The following is a 19009-nucleotide window of genomic DNA, read 5'->3' as shown; positions in this document are numbered from 1 at the left end:
TGATTATTGATCGGTATGAACTCGGCAAAAAAATCATGGGAATGTGTGGATTTTACCAGCTGAGTGACGTGTTCAGTTTTCACTTCCCTTTGGTTTTTCTGTTGGACATTTGTCCTCCGTGTGTGTGTGTGACGTGTGTGTGTGTGTTTTGGATCATTGCAGAGATCAGTTTACTGTCAGTCTTGTTTAATTTCTCTAATTGACTACTTTGCTGATTGGTCACAATTTTTTTCTTATTTGCGTATTTGTCAGTCACCTTAGCAAATACGAAGTTTTGACTTGGACTTTGTGCTTTCAAAACTTAGCCTGTTAGTGATCAATGTATAACTTGTGGTAATCGTTTAAAATATGCAAGTGTAATAGCATAGAAAACTTTGGTAAAATTGCACAGATTGTAATGTATAGTCAGATTTGTCCTGTGTGTGTGTGTGTTGGGGGGGGGGGGGCACGTTTGATGAGCATTGTATGATATGCTGCACTTCGGCATTTTCAGTGTGGTTTAAACTCAAGTTGTGCCTCTAAGGCTGTTATTTGTTCATAGCAATTAAGACATGCTTTGATTCAGTGTTTCTATATGGAACAAGAACATCAACTCAACATTTTTGTTTTTGCTCCTATTCTGCATGAGCTGAACTCAAAGATCTAAGACTTTTTCTATGTGCACAAAAGGCCCTTTTCTCAAATATTGTCTATAATTTTGTGTGAATCTGTGTTAATGAGCACTTCTTTGCTGAGATAATCCATCCACCTAACAGGTGTGACATGTGAAGATGCTGATTAGACAGCATGATTACAGCACAGATGTTTCTTAGGCTGACTACAATAAAAGGCCACTCTAAAATGTGCAGTTTTATCACACAGCACAATGCCTCATATTTTGCAAGTTTTGAGGGATCATGCAGTTGGCATGCTGACTGCAGGAATGTCCATGTTCAGAGAATTTGGCAGAACATCCAACCAGCCTCACAACTACAGACCACGTGCAACCTCAACGGCCCCGGTGTTCTTTGTCCACACCATAACCCACTTGATTCACAATGTTGACATCAGCAAACAGCTCACCCACATGATGCCATACATGCAGTCTGCCATCTGCCCTGTACATGAAAACTGGGATTCATCTGTTTTTGTTGTTTGTTTGTTTTTTTTTCTCGCGCTCATTCAGCCTTTTATTTATACAAGCTAGCCTCATTGAGCCACAAGGACTCATTTACAAGAGAGCCCTGTTCCAGACAGAACATATAAAGTACAGACAACAATAACGGTAAACAATGACAACAATAAACAACAGTAAAAATGCAGTTAAAATAAAACTAGTGTATAAAACAATAATCAGGGTGCCGTAAACCAAAACAGGGTGAAATACTAAAAACGAGAACATATTTGCTTTGATTTTTCTATTAACATTATCAAATGTTTTTGAAACGCCCTAAATAAATCTAGGAGAACAACTTCAGTTCTTGTTGCAGGAGCTGAGTAGGAAAAGGCCTTTTTGCCAAGTTCAGTCTGCACTGAGGGAACGCTGCAGGTAACAATGGCCTGAGAGCACATGCTGTAACTGCACTGACTGTTCTCCGTGAAGAGAACACCTCCAACATGCCATACATCATTGAATGTGAGCATTTGTTCACTCAAGTCTGTGACGATGACTGCAGTCAGGTGGAGACCCTGATGAGAATGAGTATAAAGATGACTTCCCTGAGACGTTTCTGACAGTTTGTGCAGAAATTATTTGGTTATGCAAATCGATTGTTGCAGCAGCTGTCTGGGTGGCTGGTCTCAGATGATCGTGGAGGTGACGATGCTGGATGTCTAGGCTGGTGTGGTTACATGTGGTCTGCGGTTGTGAGGCTAGTTGGATGTACTGGTAAATTCTCTGAAATGGCTTATGGTAGAGAAATGACCATTCAATTCCCAGGCAACAGCTCTAGTGGACATTCCTGCAGTCAACATGCCAATTGCATACTCCCTCAAAACTTGCGACATATGAGGCATTGTGCTGTGTAATAAAACTGCACATTTTAGAGTGGCCTTTTATTGTGGTCAGCCTAAGGCACACCTGTGCAATAATCATGCTGTCTAATCAGCATCTTCATATGCCACACCTGTGAGGTGGATGGATTATCTCAGGGAGAAGTGCTCACTAACACAAATTTAAGAATATTTGAGAGTGAGTCGTAGATCTTTGAGTTCAGCTCATGAGGAATGAAAGCAAAAATAAAAGTGTTGCGTTTTGTTGTCCGGTGTATTATGCAGAGGTAAAAATATAAAGTTTATAACTGAGCTGAGCACAGACTTGAATCTGAATTGACATGTTACTAAAACGCATCACATGCCATGCCACAGTACCTTTTGACAAATATTTAGTTTTCAGTGGTTTTTGTCAGTTTTGTTTGTGTTGATCTAGCAAACATGTTTGAAACTACAATCTTTTGTTTATTTTTCCAGATGTACAGTTGATCTACAGAAAGTCCTGCAGACGCTGGAGGACCAGGAGCTGAAGGAGAACGTAGAGGTGCTGAAGAACCTACAAGACCTCATCTTGGAGCTCAAGGTGTTTGTCTTACATTACTATCCATTAAGTCAGTCTGAATTCATACTGGAGGCTAGAATTAACTAAACTGGGGGGAAATGCTGTATCTCCCCTGCCTGTATTTTAACATGGTGATTATTTATCTGAGCTGATGTGGCAGATGTTCATCTCCTGTAATTTTGTACTTTACTGTTTTTTCTTTGTAAGGATGAGAGCGCAGGCATCTCGGCCTCCATCAACGCCATGGTGGCAGGAGAAGAAGCTTCAAGAAGTGACGATACAAACTCCCCCGCTGAGTCTCAATCGGTACGTTTTCAACACACCCCTTTTTTATTCTATATATTTGTCTTCCCTCAGTCACGGAAAAGTTTAAATTAATAGATAGATATGTCAACTCTCAGTGTCGAGGGTTCAAATCCCGCTGTTTCTACCAAATTGTTGTGGGAACAATAAAAGGGGGGCAGATTTATTTTATTTATGTTTACATAAAAAGTATCAAACAAAAGAAAGAATAAAAACCTAGAGATTAACGGAGTTCAGCTGGAGTTTCAAACTGCAGAGTCTGTCTGCCCCACATCGTAAAACTGTCTTTTAAACAAAAGTCTTTACGCAAGCCAGAACAAGGGCACCAATTTAATCCCAACTGGAGGGCTGTGTCACTTTAGGAGCAGTATGACCTGACTTCAAACTGAGCAGATACATGTGCACCAAGCATGACAATTTTGTAACTAAATAATTTCAGAGGGCACTTCAGTATCTTATCTGTGTTTCTTAATTCTCTACAACAACGATATCATCACTTGCTGTATCTTATAACTAGAGCCCGACTGATAAGGAAATTTTGGCTATCACCAATATTGGAAGGGGAAGGCAACTGCCAATAACTAATATAATGGCAGAAAATTTTTGAGCTTTGTCCACCCCCAAGAATCGAAGAAAACAGCGAGTTGAGCAGGACTTGTTTCTTTAGTTCAGCTGTTGTCAACCATGAAGCTAAGCTAATCAGATCCACGCTAGGGCATTAACAGTACTCGAGTAATCTACACATCGATTGCTAGGACATCTATCGAGGTTAAAAATTTAACATCGAGTATCCGTAGTGACGTCATATTATGTGACCACCATATGACTGTAGGGGGCGGTGTTGCACTGTTGCAGGTCACAGAGTATGGTGTAACACCAGGTCCAATCCATTGAACCAGAACCAGTTTAGGTTTGTTTCTCTTTCTTCACGTTTGCAGTTTAATAATAATAACTAACAGTTTAGTTTTTCCTGTGACTTATTTGTAGTATGATAAATGGTAGGAGGATAATATACGCTCCCAATGTTTTGTTGGTCTTTTCTGTTGTAAATAATTACCTTTTTTTGCTGTTTTATTTATTTATTTATTTTTGTATCTTGAGATCTATGACGTCATCAAATACTTGAGTTCTACTCTGGTTTTATTATGTTAATGTCGAGTTTTAAAGTTATATACTCGTTCAACCCTAGGCTAAATGAAATGAAAAAAATCCACGCTACATGTAGTCCCACAGTAGGTCAGTGGTGCACTGGTCATAAAAACAGTCTTTTTAACACGCGTTCACATTTTCTATCCTCCACTATTCACCATAAAGTTCTCAAGTGTGTTACAAAAATATAAATTAAACAAATGTAGTGAACTAGGCCTCCGATCAAACCTGTCTCTGAAGACCTTCATGGGACAGGAACCGTTATTTCATTGATTTGAATCCAGAATTACAAATTGGCTCATCCAGAGACTTTCTAATTGTATCCTGAACTAATCAATTGAAAGAACACTCTCTTTTTTATATTATCATTACTATTTTACAATATCTTGATAATCAAAAGTGTGTTTAGTTCATACCATTTTTAAATGTTGAAGTGAACCACTCATTTTAAATCAACTGTGAAACAGTATTAATGAATTTTTAATCCTCATTCAAATTAGAAATCAAGCTAAATGTCTATTTTACAAAGTAATTATGCATTTTTGATCTTCTGTCTGAAATGAGAAGAGTGATGTCGGTCAAAAGTCGGAGACAGTCCAAAACAAGTTATTGGAACGAGCTGTCGTGTTTTTAAACCTCTCAGACAGAAATAAGAGAACTGGCACCTGCAGTGTTTTTCACCTCGTCAAAACATTTCTCTGTCTGTGCCTAAACATTTCTGCTGTTTTCTTGACTGGTAATGACCCTCTGACGTCACTAAAACCACACCCCTGTTGGTTCCTTCAACCAATCAGGACTTCCTAAAAGTGACCAGAAGCAGAACTCTTTAAAAGTCGACACTTCCGAGTTCCGTTAGTTCTTCTGGTTCTGATGGAGTTCGGCTGGAGTTCCTAAGAGTTCTTCTGAGTTTTTCTCAGACTCGGTCTTCTGAGTCTAGTTGGGATTATGGAGCCTTCCACATCTGAGTGGAACCTCTGACGGACTCACAGCTCGCTGTGTACCTACCCGGGAGGTGAGCGTGTTGTTGAACGGAGTACCGTCACTACTTCGGACGATTCTCAGCCATCCTAAGGAGACGCTGAAAGGTAGCGTTGAAATGGAACTCTGTACCGGAGCTGACCTATCTTCTGCAAAGGTAACGAGTCGCTTCACTACCTAGTGTACCGGGTCTGAGCTGGGGTCGGATGAAGGGTGCCATTCCTCGTCAACACACTTTCTTCCTCCACATTTTCTCTACATTTAAACTCCTTCATTTCCCATCTTTAAAACTCTTCTATCTTGCCAGTAATCAATCCAGATATCTTCAGAAATGTCTGTTGTTTTTATTAAGTAAAACGTGCCAAGTTTTATTAATCAGAGCCGATCAGTATAATCAAGTGTACAATGTTTTGATGTTAAATTTTGATTCTGTTAATAAATGACCATGTAGTATGAACATATGCTGTCATATATTCATAGATAAAACGGATTCTTTCATTTTTCTGGACTGTATAATGACGTGCATCTGAATTTAATAAAATGTGGACGTGAGACGTTAATTATCTTTGACTCACCAACGACAGTGGGTCATTTATTAACAGAATCAAGTTTAACACATCACACATTTACATTAATTGGCAAAAATTGAAAATAACGACAGCTTATTAATCAGTTTTTACAGGAAGTAAACAATACGGCGATTGTTTTCTCACTTCCAGCAGAACAGCAGACATTAACCACACGGCGGTGATTTGAAAAACTTTGCTTCAGACATTTCTAAAAATATCTGTAATGATTTTTAGCAGATAGAAGAATTTTAAAGATGGGAAATGAAGTTTAAGTTGAGAGAGATGTGTGAGGGAATTTGTCTGTCCTAACCAGAACCAGCACGCTCCTTCTTTTCCAGCTTGGCCCAACGGTACGCTTGGTTGAGATCGACTCTTTTACCTTTGCAGATGATAGTTTCAGCGTTGGTGTAGAGCTCTCCTTTCAACTCTTTCAGCGTCTCCGTAAGAACAGCTAAACCTCGGGAGTCGTGAGATCATCCAGAACAGAAATTTCATAATTCCCAGATCTTCTCTCGTTCAGCTTGATTTTTCTTTCATCAGCATCCTGAATTCCAGCCTTCATGAACTCTGGAACTGCTGTTAACTAGGAAGTGCTGCACCTTTTAAGAAGGGTCACTTCCGGTTCATTTGAGGACTTTCTGATTGGTCGAATGGACCAAACAGAGGTGTGTTTTGTGATGTAAGGTGTTATGAAAAGTCAAGGAAAAAGATTAAGATTGTTTAAGAACAGACAAAAGATATTATGAAGAACTCAGACTTCGTGGAGTCAATTCTCTAGTATCTTGCTGTAAAAGTTAAACATGACATTTCTTTTTCAGTAAACTTGCAGTTGACCGAAACTTGAACTTTGACCAACTTACACACTTGCTCACTTCAAACAGATGATCAAGAAATTGAATCATTACTCTGTAACATATTCCAACTTGATTTCACTTTGAATGAGGATTAAGAATCATTATTACTGTTTCACAGTTAATAAAAATGAGTAGTTCACTTCAACATTTAAACATTGTTTGAACTAACACAATTTGATTATCAAACATTTGTAAAATAGTAATGATAATAGAGAATAGTCTTCTTTCACTTGATTAATTCAAGAAAGAAAGTCTCAGGATGGGTCAACCTGTATTTCTGGATGCAAATCAATGAAATGACAAGTTCTGTCCCATAAGGTCCTTAAGGTCAAATCCTGACCTTAGGCCTAGTTCACTACAACCACATTTATTTTGATGGGTCAAAGAAAATTAACGTCTCATGTCACTGATTAAACCATCGACAACACAGTACCTCTGTCACATATCTGTCAAGTAGCTCGAAAAAGAGAGAACCCGTTATTAAAGTATGACTGTAGTGGAGCTCTGAAGCTCACCAAGCTAATCTAGCCTTTAGCATACTACACAAAGAAACACACTTCTCTGTTCATTATTTAAACAGTCACATATGGAGAAGACGTAATTAGTGCATTTCACTGAGGACGACAAAGATAACGTTATTAACACAGATATATTTTACCTCTGCGACTGTGTATGAGTTATTGTTCTGGATAAAGTTTTACAAAGCAATAGCCTATGCTAGGTTATCTAAACGTTAGCTTGTTAACTTGAGAGGCACGTAGCTAATGACAAGCAGGTTGGAGGATTGAAGATAATTTATATTTGTTTTATTTTACAGATCAGTTAAAATAAACTTGTCATGCTCTGATCAGCAAAATATGCTACACAGTATTGCCCCCTGCTTCGTCTGTGCTGAATGTGAAAGTGAAACTTAAGGGCAATGACTTGAAAGTGTAGTCTTCATGTGCCCTCTGCTGGATACATTGTACGATTATGGCTGGTTCCATTATTTTAGCGGAGAAAATTAAAAGCGCTTATGCTGGCGCATAATGGAACATTTATCATAGATACTGATAGGTCCCCAAACGTCTATTGGCCTAAATTATTGACTCTACCGATATATTGGTCGGTCTCTACTTAGAACCACATATTACTTTATCATCCCATTTCTAACAATCTTTATCTCCTTTAAGGATTCTCCAGAGAACTTCACGGCCCATCATGCACTGCGGCAGGCTCAGCTCTCCAAAGAACTGATTGAGCTCAACAAAGTGTTGAGTTTGAAGGAAGCCTACGTTAAGAAAATGTGTGAGAATGACAGTCAGCTGGAGCCGATGCACCAGGTGAGAGGATTCATACCGGGCTTGAAATTAAACAGGCCATGTGGTTAATTCAAAGCAAGTACCTTAGATTAAAATAAAAGAAACAAATGTTTATATCTTACTTTGTGCTTTTTTGGTTAAAGTGAGTTCATTATGTATAATTTACTGGTGAACAATGTCCTATGTGTTTTTTGTAAATTAATCTACAAATACATTTTAACACTCTCAACAGGCACTACTGTTTTTTTAAACAACTCTAAGCAACATTTTGTTGGATATTATATTTATTTTCTCCATGTTTTACAGAAAAATGCCCAAGCTCTTCAGTCATCAGTGGATTCCCTGCAGAAGGAGAAAGAGGAACTCATTTTAGCTCTTCAGTCAGCAAAAAAAGACACCAACCAGGCCAAGTATGAAAATATTTTTGATCTGGCTGTACCTGTAGCAACATTGCTCATAAGATACAATCAGAGCAGTTTCATGTAATTCATATGTAATTTAAAAAGCCTGCTCTCAGTTCCCTTTTTATTCCTCAACCTTCATTAACTCCATCCAGACTCAGTGAGCAGAGGAGGAAGAGACTTCAGGAGCTTGAAGCTCAGCTCGTAGACATGAAGCGGAAACTTTTTGATCAGTCTAAACTGCTGAAACTCAAAGAATCATCTGCTCAGAAAGTCAGCAAGCTCATGCAGGAGATACAGGTGACCAAAACTGTTTCTAAAATGCAATATTTCATTTAAACTAACAGTTTTCACATTGGTTTTCTGAGCAAACCTGTAACCTTATAACAATTAAAATAAAACTGCAGACTTTGTAAATGCAACATATGAGTTAAACTTTGAGCTAGTTTTCAGTTTTACCTAAATGTGTGGAATATTATAACGTCAAACTTTTCAGTCCGTAGTCTTTGTTATGGAGCAAATCTGCTTTGTTCTCTCAGTCTATGAAGACCCAACGAATCCAACTTATGAAGCAGATGAGGGACGACTCTGAAAAATTCAGACAGTGGAAGAACAAGAAGGACAGGGAGGTCCTGCAGCTAAAGGAAAAGGTGTGTGGTAGAAAACGAAAGTTACGTATGTAACTACGGTTCTATGAATCCCGGATGACCACCAGAGGGCGGTGCTGAAAGCACTGAATGTTCTCTTCGCGCATACGCTGTTCGAGTAATAATACCAACGGAGTCACAGGTGTGACATGGATGACCAATCAGAGGCTATATAGCCCGACGTCATCCACAGCTCTGCTCCTACAGAATCTTCTCGCGGAATGCAAGGATTCTGAGTGACTGACAGAGAAGCTCTGGCGGTCATCTGGGATTCATAGAACCGTGGTGCTGATGGCACTGAATGACTAATACCAACAATGTCACAAGGAATCTTAAGCACTCACCTCACTGAGGAGGCCCAGAGGACCCTTGTAGAAGGGCCTGGCCCAGGGGATGAGGGGTGGCAACGTTAACGCTGTAAAATCTGGTGAACGTGCTGGAGGAAGCCCATGATGCAGCAGCACATATTGCTTCCAGCGGAACCCCTCTCAGGGCAGCCCAGGAAGCGGAGATGCTCCTGGTAGAGTGTGCCTTCACGCCAACCGGCAGGGGGCCGGGCCCTGCAGCATAGGCGTGGCAAATGACAGCCACGATCCAGTGGGAGAGGCGCTGTTTGGAAAGAGGACAGCCTAACCTAGGGCCTCCATAACACACAAACAGCTGGTCTGAATGTCGTATCACGGCAGTAGCTGCAACGTATGCCTCCAATGCCCTCACCGGGCACAATAATCCAGACCTCTCACCAGGCATAGGCTGAAAATGTGCCAGCCTCAACGGTTGGTTACAGTGAGAGTGAGATAACACCTTTGGTACAAATGCAGTGTTTGGCCACAAGGTAAAAAAAGAGCCCTCAGGGCCCCACCTGAGACATGAGGGGCTGACTGAGAGCATGTAGCTCGCTGACCCTCTTTGCTGAGGCAATAGCCAACAAACAAGCCATCTTACATGAAAGCCACTTGAGGTCCGCCTGTGTCAGAGGCTCGAAAGGAGGGAGGCACAGAGCTTTGAGAACCAAGGGCAGGTCCCAACCTGGTGCTCGTGGAGCGGTCAGCGGGTGTGACCTACGGGCACCACACAGAAAAAGAGAGACTAGATTATGGCTCCCTACCATACAGCCATCAATGCCTGTGTGATTAGATCATATTGCCCCTACATAAACTTTAAGCGTCGAAGGAGAGCGACCCTTACCAAGGAGAGACTGGAGAAACTCCAGAATGGTGAGTACTGTACAGGAGCTTGGATCCTCGTTGTGATCAGAACACCATTGTGCGGCTGTGGCTGAGTGGTTAGAGCAGTCGTCCTCCAATGCGAGAGTTGGGGGTTCGAATCCACCAGCAGTCACGTATCGAAGTGTCCCTGGGCAAGACACTGAACCCCTCATAGCCTCTGATGTGTGTCCTATCGGTGTATGAATGTGATAAAGCTCTGATTAGTCTCTTTAGAATGATTTGTTCAATTAGCTTTGTAGAGATCTAGTAGAGTGCTGTATGAACGGGTAAATGAGGACACAGATTGTAGTGGAAAACGCTTTGAGTATCTTGAAATAAGATAGAAAGGCGCTATGTAAGTACAGTCCATTTACCATTCCATTTACCATTGGGAAAACAGACGCCACCTGTTTTCATACTGCTGACGAGTAGAGGGTGCTCTGGCGCCCAGGATGGTGCGTCTGACGGGGCTCAAAACTCCAGTCAGCTGCTGTCCTAGCCTCGCAGTGGCCACACCCACAGCCAAAGACGTTGAGGATTGGGGTGCCATATCAGTCCCCCCAACTGAGACAGCAAGTCTCCTGGTCGGAAGACACCGTGGAACGCCCTGACATAGACTCGTAGTAGTGGGAACCATGGTCGTGCTGGCCAATATGGAGCCACCAGCAGCATCCTGTGGCCCTCCTCCAGGACTCTGAAGGGTTGGCCAAATTAGAGAAAGGGGTGGAAAGGCATGTAGGAGGACCCTTGGTCAAGGATGAGCCAATGCGTCCTGACCCAGTGCACCCGACGCCCCCATAAGAGAGTACCATAGGGGACACTGAGTCGACTCTTCTGTCGCAAACAGGTCTATCTCTGCCTGACCAAAACGGTCCCAGATCATCAGCACTATGTCGCTGTGGAGGAACCACTCTGCCGGAGCGGACCCTTGGCGGGAGAGAAAATCTGCGACCCGATTATGTCGTCCTGGTTAGTACACTGTCCGCAGGGTGGACAGGTGAGGAGAGGCCCATTCCAGGAGCTCTCTGGACACTCTCAGAAGTTGTGCTGACTGGGTGTCCCCCTGTTGGTTGATGTGGTAGACGGAGGTGTTGTCTGACCAAATGAGAACATGCCCCCCTTCCAAGTGAGGCAGGAAGTGCCTGAGTGCCAAGTGCACTGCACGCAGCTCCAGCACATTTATATGCCTGGAGCAGTCCTTTTGATCCCAGCGGCCCTGAACCGCTCTGCGTTGCCACACAGCACCCCATCCCATGGAGCTGGCATCTGTCGTGACCACTTCCCTGCGACACACTACCACTCCCATGGGGACACTCCTGGACAAATAATCTTCGACCCTCCATGGAGTCAGGCATGAAGATATGACCACGTCACTGCGAGCATGCAATGCCTGTGCAGCCTGGCATCCAGGCGAAAGCTGTTGAGCCACCTTTGCAAGGAGCAAAGTGACAGCAGGCCTAAGGGCACCACCCGAGTGACTGACGTCCGTTTACCGAGTAGTTGCAAGAAGGCATCATAGGGGAGCTGCCTGCCCAGCCTGAACCGACTGACCAGCTGGAGTATGTTGGCCACCCTTTGAGCGGATGAGCAAGCTCTCATGGAGGATGAATCCAGAACCACCCCAAGAAGGATGGTTGTCTGGGAAGGGATCAGGCAGCTCTTCTCCAGGTTGGCATTGATGCCCAACTAGGACACATGAGCAAGCAGGCGGTTCGTGTTGTGAAAGGCACAGGCCTGAGACGGGGCGCAAAGAAGCCAATCATCTAAGTACGGCAGAACCTTCACTCCGTAGGCCCGCAGAGGAGAGAGGGCTGCCTTCACGCACACCCTCTGGGAAAGAGAGAGCCCGAATGGGAATACCTGGAACTGCCAGTGGTGACCCCGATTGGCAACCCTGAGAAAGCGGCGATGTTCTGCCGCAATAGGCACATGAAAATGCGCATCTTTCAGGTCTACAGACGAGAACCATTCTCCCCTCCTGACAGCTTGAAGGACTTCTGCAGTCGTGACCATGTGGAAGGGCAGCTCCCTTAGGTACTGGTTGACTCTCCTCAGATCTAAAATGGGACAAAACCTGCCCGTCCTCTTTTGCATAAGGAAGTAAGTCGAGTAATAGCCTCTGGGTTGTTTCAGAGGGTCCACTGCCTCGATTTCGATTGCGCCCTTCGCCAGGAGGGCGGAAAGCTCCTGGACTAGTGCTTGAGCTTTCACCTGGTCGGCGATTACAGTCATCTTGACCTGGCGTGAGATATGAGGCCGCCGTCAGAACTGTAGCCGGTAACCATAGGTCAGAGTGGCAACCACCCATGGGTCCACGGCATGAGCAGCACAGTAACTGAACCGCTGGTGGAGAAATATCTGACGGCCGGCCGGATGGCATCATCGTCTCCCTCCACGGTTCAGGTATCGGGATCGGATCGGAAGTAAAAAATAGTGGATCGTGCATCCCTAGTAATAAGCAAACTTGGAAGCACAGTCCAACCGACCACGCGGTTGGAGGCCTCCAGTAAACGGTAGCGGACGCTACCGCTAACCAACGGCGAAATATAAGAAAAAACACTACTCACCTGTGTTGAATCACACATAGTAGTCAGACGCTGTAAGTTGGGAGAGGCGGAAACCGTCGTACAACCCAAAGAATCAGCAGAAATACCTTTTGAACAGGGTTAAACAGTCGCAGCCCCTAGGAGGGCAAACACGCTACTCCCGCCAACGGGCAGTCGAGCTTCCGACGATGGTTAAAAAGTTCAAAAAAGGGCTGAAGCCCTGAATTGAACCTCGCAAGAAAAAAAGGAGCAGAGCTGCGGATGACGTCGGGCTATATACCCTCTGATTGGTCATCTGTGTCACACCTGTGACTCTGTTGGTATTATTACTCAAACAGCGAATGCGCGAAGGGAACATTCAGTGCTTTCAGCACCTTCCTCTGGTGGTCAGGAAGGATGAAAAAAACTTGGTTTTGAAGTTCTGCGTCGGATAATCTACACTCATACTTTCACTTTAAAGAAGCATTTAATACTGTAGCTTTCTCTCCTTTTCAGTACCATAAGTTTGTTTGTCTTGCAGGATCGTAAGAGGCAATATGAAATGCTGAAACTTGAGAGAGATTTTCAGAAACAAGCCAATGTCCTGCGTCGTAAAACTGAAGAGGTGACGTCTGCCATTTGCATTTTCTGTTATGCACCTGATAAGTTATGTTGTATAAGGGAGTTACTGTTGTGAGAAATGATCCAAAACACTTTGAAAGTAGTTTGTTTTATTGGATTTCAGGCAGCAGCAGCAAACAAGAGACTGAAGGATGCTCTGCAGAAGAGAAGTGAAGTAGCAGATAAGCGCAATGCTCAGAGCAGAGGCACTGAAGGAGCTGCTGCACGAATCAAAGTACTGCTGCTTTGTTGCAATGACTAACAATGTCACTGTTGTTTGCTTTTAGGTTTGAGAAATTAAGAGTTACAAATATGTTAATGTTTTTGTCTTCAAACGTTGAGTGTGCAGAGCGTTCATTGTTTGCTGAAGTGTCGTGTGCATTCTTTCAGACTTGGCTGCTCAACGAGGTGGAGGTGATGGTGAGCACGGAGGAGGCCCGGCGTCACCTCAACGATCTGCTAGAGGACCGAAAGGTCCTGGCTCAGGAGATCAGCCGCCTCAAACAGCAGATTGAGGCCGGGGAGAAGCCCGCTTCCAAAATTAGGGTGAGCTGAAACATCTGGACTGCTGCACATTAAAAAGGGAACATTAGTATAGATGCACTGATCCGATACCAACTTCAATATCGGTCCCGATATATATCGAGGGGGGAAAAACAACTTCTGGATTGGATATCGGTGATAATGTGACCGATCTATGACTGGGCAGATCTATTCATTCTAATTCTATGCTTTTTGCTCTGAGTGACGTCATGAGCTAGCGAACTCACCGCACAGATTGTTTTCGAAATGAAGCATGCGAAAGGATCAGCCATTTGGAACTATTTCACACTACCTCAGCCAACACATTTGACAGCTACATGCAATACGTGCACAGCGACGGTTTCATGGGGTGTCACTAAAACTTCCAGTTATAACACTACCAACTTAATCAAGCATCTCCAGAGATTTCACCCTAAAGAGCACACCAAGTTTGTTGAACGGAATTTAGCACTGTTTTTCTGGATCGGATCGGTATCGGTCGATACTGAACCGCAGATATCTGTATCGGAAGTGGAAAAAGTGGATCGGTGCATCCCTAGACATTAGATGAAAAATACCAGCAAAGAAAATGTCTTAACTTCTGTCTATGGGCGTGTTTTTTGTAGCGTCGGACACTTCTAATCTCTGAGCTGGAGAGACCGGGGGCACTGGAGACCCCACTGTCCAAACAGCTGGAGAACTTGGAGACAGAAATTGGCCTCAGGTAAGAACAGAGGAACATCTGATTACTAACGTTTGCTAAGGACTTAAACATTCCCTTACCGATTTGTGATTTCCACTCCGCTCATTCAATTTGGCTGTAACTTGGTCAGTTGTACAGATATTGAGCTAGACTTTAGTATGGTAGTTGCTGAGAGTGACAATCAGCATATATTTGGAAACTTCCAAGGCAACAGGTGATTTTAAAGAACTGCTAGTCCATTTATGAATTTATCAACTAGTCAGTCATATTAATTGGATTCAAATTTACTGGTGTAGTTCAGTCTCATTTTGTAATCTGTGATTTTTTTTTTTTTTTTTTTTTTTTTATTTAGCCTTTATTTATCCAGTTTGGTCTCTTTGAGCCACGAGAACTCATTTTCAAGAGAGACCTGTTTTTTTTAGGGCGCACATGGTGGGGGTTAAGGGCCTTGCTCATGGGCCCAGAGTGGGGTGAATGAGGGTGGGGGCAAGTGTGGGTGTTTCACCTACCCCACCCACAATTTTTGATGTTTTCGGGCTACATTAACTCTGCACATAACAGTGGCCCAAACTTGCTTTTTAGTATTTCTTCTAACTTGATCCATCCATCCATCCATTATCTTCCTCTTGTTCTGAAGTTGGGTCACGGGAGCAGCATCTTGAGCAGGGAGGCCCAGACATCTCTTTCCACAGCCACCTCTTCTAGCTCTTCTGGGAGGATTCTAAGGAGTTCCCAGGGTTTTCCCTGGGATCGCCTCTCAGTCAGACATGCTCGAAGCACCTCCCAAGGGAGGCGCCCAGAAAGCAACTTTACCAGATGCCTGAATCACCTCAACTGGCTCCTCTCGATGTGGAGGAGCAGCAGTTCTACTCAGTCTCTCCCAGATAACTGAACTTCTCACCCGATCTCTAAGAGAGAGTCCAGCTACCCTTCAGAGGAAACTCATTTCAACTGCCTGTATCTATGACCTCATTATTTCTGTCATTACCCAGAACTCATGACCATAGGTGATGGTAGGAACGTAGACTGACTGGTAAACAGAGTTTTGTATTACAGCTCAGCTCTCTTCACCACAACGGACCGGCACAGAGTCCATAATACTGCAGACACTGCACCTATCCGTCTGTCAATCTCATGCTCCGTTCTTCCCTCCCTCATGAACAAAACCCCGAGATACTTGAACTCCTCCACTTGAGGCAGAACCTCACTCTTGACCTGAAGAGAACAATCCACCCTTTTCTGGTTGAGGACCATGGCCTCAGATTTGGAGGTGCTGATTCTCATCCCTGCCACTCCACACTCTGCTGCAAACCACTCCAGTGAGAGTTGAAGATCACAGTACGATGACTCAACAGGACCACATCATCTGCAACGAACAGAGATGGAATCCTGAGGCCACAGAACCGGACTCCCTCCACCCCTGCTACACTGAGAAATTCTGCCCATAAAAGTTATGAACAGAATCGATGACAACGGGCAGCCCTGACGGAGAACAACTCTCACCCTGAAGGGGTCCGACTTTATCCATCCATCCATCCATCCATTCTCTTCCGCTTATCCGTGGCCGGGTCGCGGGGATAGCAGCCTAAGTAGGGAGGCCCAGACTTCCCTGTCCCCAGCCACTTGGGCCAGCTCTTCCAGGAGAATCCCAAGGCGTTCCCAGGCCAGCTGAGAAACATAGTCCCTCCAGCGTGTCCTGGGTCTTCCTCTGGGCCTCCTCCCGGTGGGAAGTGTCCAGAACACCTCACCAGGGAGGCATCTAGGAGGCTTCCTAACCAGATGCCCGAGCCACCTCAACTGGTTCCTCTCGATGTGGAGAAGCAGCGGCTCTACTCTGAGTCCCTCCTGGATGATGGAGCTTCTCACCCTATCTCTAACAGAGAGCCCAGACACCCTGCGGAGAAAACTCATTTCGGCCGCTTGTATCCGAGATCTTGTTCTTTCGGTCACAACCCAAAGCTCGTGACCATAGATGAGAGTAGGAACGTAGATCGGCAGGTAAATTGAGAGCTTCGCCTTTTGACTCGGCTCTCTCTTCACCACGACAGACCGATACAGTGCCCGCTTCACTGCCGACGCTGCATCTGTCCGCCTATCGATCTCACGCTCCATTTTTCCCTCATTTGTGAACAAGACCCCAAGATGCTTAAACTCCTCCACTTGGGGCAGGACCTCATCCCCGACCTGGAGAGGGCACTCTACCCTTTTTCTGGCTCAAGACCATGGCCTCGGATTTGGAGGAACCAATCCTCATCTCGGCCGCGTCACACTCTGCTGCAAACCGCTCCAGCGAAAGCTGTAGATCACGACCTGATGATGCCAAAAGGACCATATCATCTGCAAAAAACAGAGAAGCAATCCTAAGGCCACCAAAATGGATCCCCTCAACACCAAGGCTGCGCCTAGAAATTCTGTCCATAAAAGTTATGAACCGAATCGGTGATAAAGGGCAACCTTGGCAGAGTCCAACTCTCACTGGGAACAAGCCCGACTTACTGCCGGCAATGCAGACCAAGCTCTGACACCGGTTGTACAGGGACCTAACAGCCCGTATTTTTTTTTTTCATTTAGCCTTTATTTATCTAGGTTAGTCTCATTGAGCCACGAGAACTCATTTTCAAGAGAGACCTGTTTAGGGAGCACATGGTGGGGGTTGAGGGCCTTGCTCATGGGCCCAGGGTGAGGCGAGTGAGGGTGGGGGCAAGTGTGGGTGTTTCACCTACCCCACCCACAATTTTGATGTTGTCGGGGCCGGGGCGTGAACCGGCGATCTTCGGATCACAGGCCCACCTCTCTAACCTCTGCGCCACCACTCCCCCAAGGCTTGGTACCCCATACTCCCAGAGTACCCCCCACAGGGCTTCCCGAGGGACGCGGTCAAACGCCTTCTCCAAGTCCACAAAGCACATGTAGACTGGTTGGGCAAACTCCCACGCACCCTCCAGGACCCTGCTGAGGGTGTAGAGCTGATCCAGTGTTCCACGACCAGGACAAAAACCGCACTGCTCCTCCTGACTCCAAGGTTCGACTATCCGGCAGACCTTCCTCTCCAGAACCCCCGAATAGACCTTCCCAGGGAGGCTTAAGAGTGTGATCCCCCTGTAGTTGGAACACACTCTACGGTCCCCCTTTTTGCATAGGGGGACCACCACCCCAGTCTGCCAATCAAGGAGAACTGCCCCTGTTGCCCATGCAATATTGCAGAGTCGTGTAAGCCAACACAACCACACAACATCCAGAGCCTTAAGGAACTCCTGGCTAATCTCATCCACCCCTGGGGTCCTGCCACCGAGGAGCTTTTTAACCACCTTGGTGACCTCAGCACCAGAGATTGGAGAGCCCGACCCAAAGTCCCCAGGCTCTGCTTCCTCAGTGGAAGACGTGCCGGTGGGATTGAAGAGGTCTTAGAAGTACTCTGCCCCACTGTCGTGGGTCGGTGGGCAGACGGACAGACAGACGGCAGAGTTGAGGTCAGCAGCACACCACCTCCACTATAAATAGTGTTGGTGGCATACCACTTTCCTCCCCTGAGATGCCGGATGGTGGACCAGAATCGCCTCGAAGCCGTGCGGAAGTCATTCTCCATGGCCTCTCCGAACTCCTCCCACGCCTGAGTTTTTGCCCCAGCGACAACCCGAGCTGCATGTCGCTTGGACTGCCGGTACCCATCAGCTGCTTCCGGTGTCCCACAGGCCAAAAGACCCGATAGGACTCCTACTTCAGCTTGACAGCATCCCTCACTGCCGGTGTCCATCACCGGGTTCGAGGGTTACCGCCGCGACGGGCACAGACAACCATGAGGCCATAGCTCCAATAAGCCGCCTCTACAATAGAGGCGCGGAACATGGCCCACTTGGACTCAATGTCCCCCGCCTCCCCTGGAACGTGTTCAAATCTCTCCCAGAGGTGGGAGTTAAAGCTCTGTCTCACGGGAGACTCTGCCAGACGTTCCCAGCAGACCCTCACAATAGGTTTGTGTCTGCCAGGTCTGACCGGCATCCTCCCCCACCATCTGAGCCAGCTCACCACCAGGTAGTGGACAGCTCCACCCCTCTCATCACCAGAGTGTCCAAGACATGTGGTTGCAGATCAGATGAGACAAGAACAAAGTCGATCATCGAACTGCAGCCTAGGATGTCCTGGTGCCAAGAGCACATATGGACACCCTTATACCTGAAAATGGTTTTCGTTATGGACAATCCATAACGAGCACAGAAGTCCAATAACAGAACACCACTCGGGTTCAGATCAGGGGGGCCATGCCTCCCAACCACACCCCTCCAGGTTTCACTGTCATTGCCCACGTGAGCGTTGAAGTCCCCCAGTAGAACAAGGGAGTCCCCAGGAGGTGCACTCTCCAGTACTCCCTCCAAGGACTCCAAAAAGGGTGGGTAATCTGGGCTGCTGTTTGACGCATAAGCACAAACAACAGTCAGAACCCATCCCCCCACACGTAGGCGGATGGAGGCTACCCTCTCGTTCACCGGGGTGAACCCCATTTTACAGGCACCAAGATGGGGGGGCAACAAGTATGCCCACTCCTACTCGACGCCTCTCGCCAGGGGCAACTCCATAGTGGAAGAGTGTCCAACTCAAGGAAACTGGTTCCAGAGCCATGCGTTGAGGTGAGTCCGACTATTTCTAGACGGAATCTCTCAACCTCCCAGACCAGCTAAGGCTCCTTCCCCACCAGAG

At 45.6% G+C, this 19009-nt stretch overlaps 1 protein-coding gene across 1 annotated transcript in view; it reads left to right on the top strand.

The window, feature by feature from the left end:
* Positions 1-19009, top strand: part of kif4 (kinesin family member 4) — a 52225-nt gene that overhangs the window by 17814 nt on the left and 15402 nt on the right. The window contains exons 12-21 of the mRNA XM_037687466.1: positions 2449-2554; positions 2741-2839; positions 7559-7708; positions 7994-8097; positions 8244-8388; positions 8628-8738; positions 13010-13093; positions 13214-13324; positions 13480-13635; positions 14238-14335. Of these exons, the coding sequence (XP_037543394.1) occupies positions 2449-2554; positions 2741-2839; positions 7559-7708; positions 7994-8097; positions 8244-8388; positions 8628-8738; positions 13010-13093; positions 13214-13324; positions 13480-13635; positions 14238-14335 (1164 nt within the window). The remainder of the gene's footprint in view (positions 1-2448; positions 2555-2740; positions 2840-7558; positions 7709-7993; positions 8098-8243; positions 8389-8627; positions 8739-13009; positions 13094-13213; positions 13325-13479; positions 13636-14237; positions 14336-19009) is intronic.

This window comes from Nematolebias whitei, chromosome 14 (genome assembly GCF_014905685.2).
Source record: "Nematolebias whitei isolate Nwh7 chromosome 14, NemWhi1, whole genome shotgun sequence".
In the NCBI taxonomy this organism is placed as follows: domain Eukaryota; kingdom Metazoa; phylum Chordata; class Actinopteri; order Cyprinodontiformes; family Rivulidae; genus Nematolebias; species Nematolebias whitei.
Note: the sequence above shows the minus strand (reverse complement) of the source record. Positions and strands in the feature narration are given on the sequence as shown.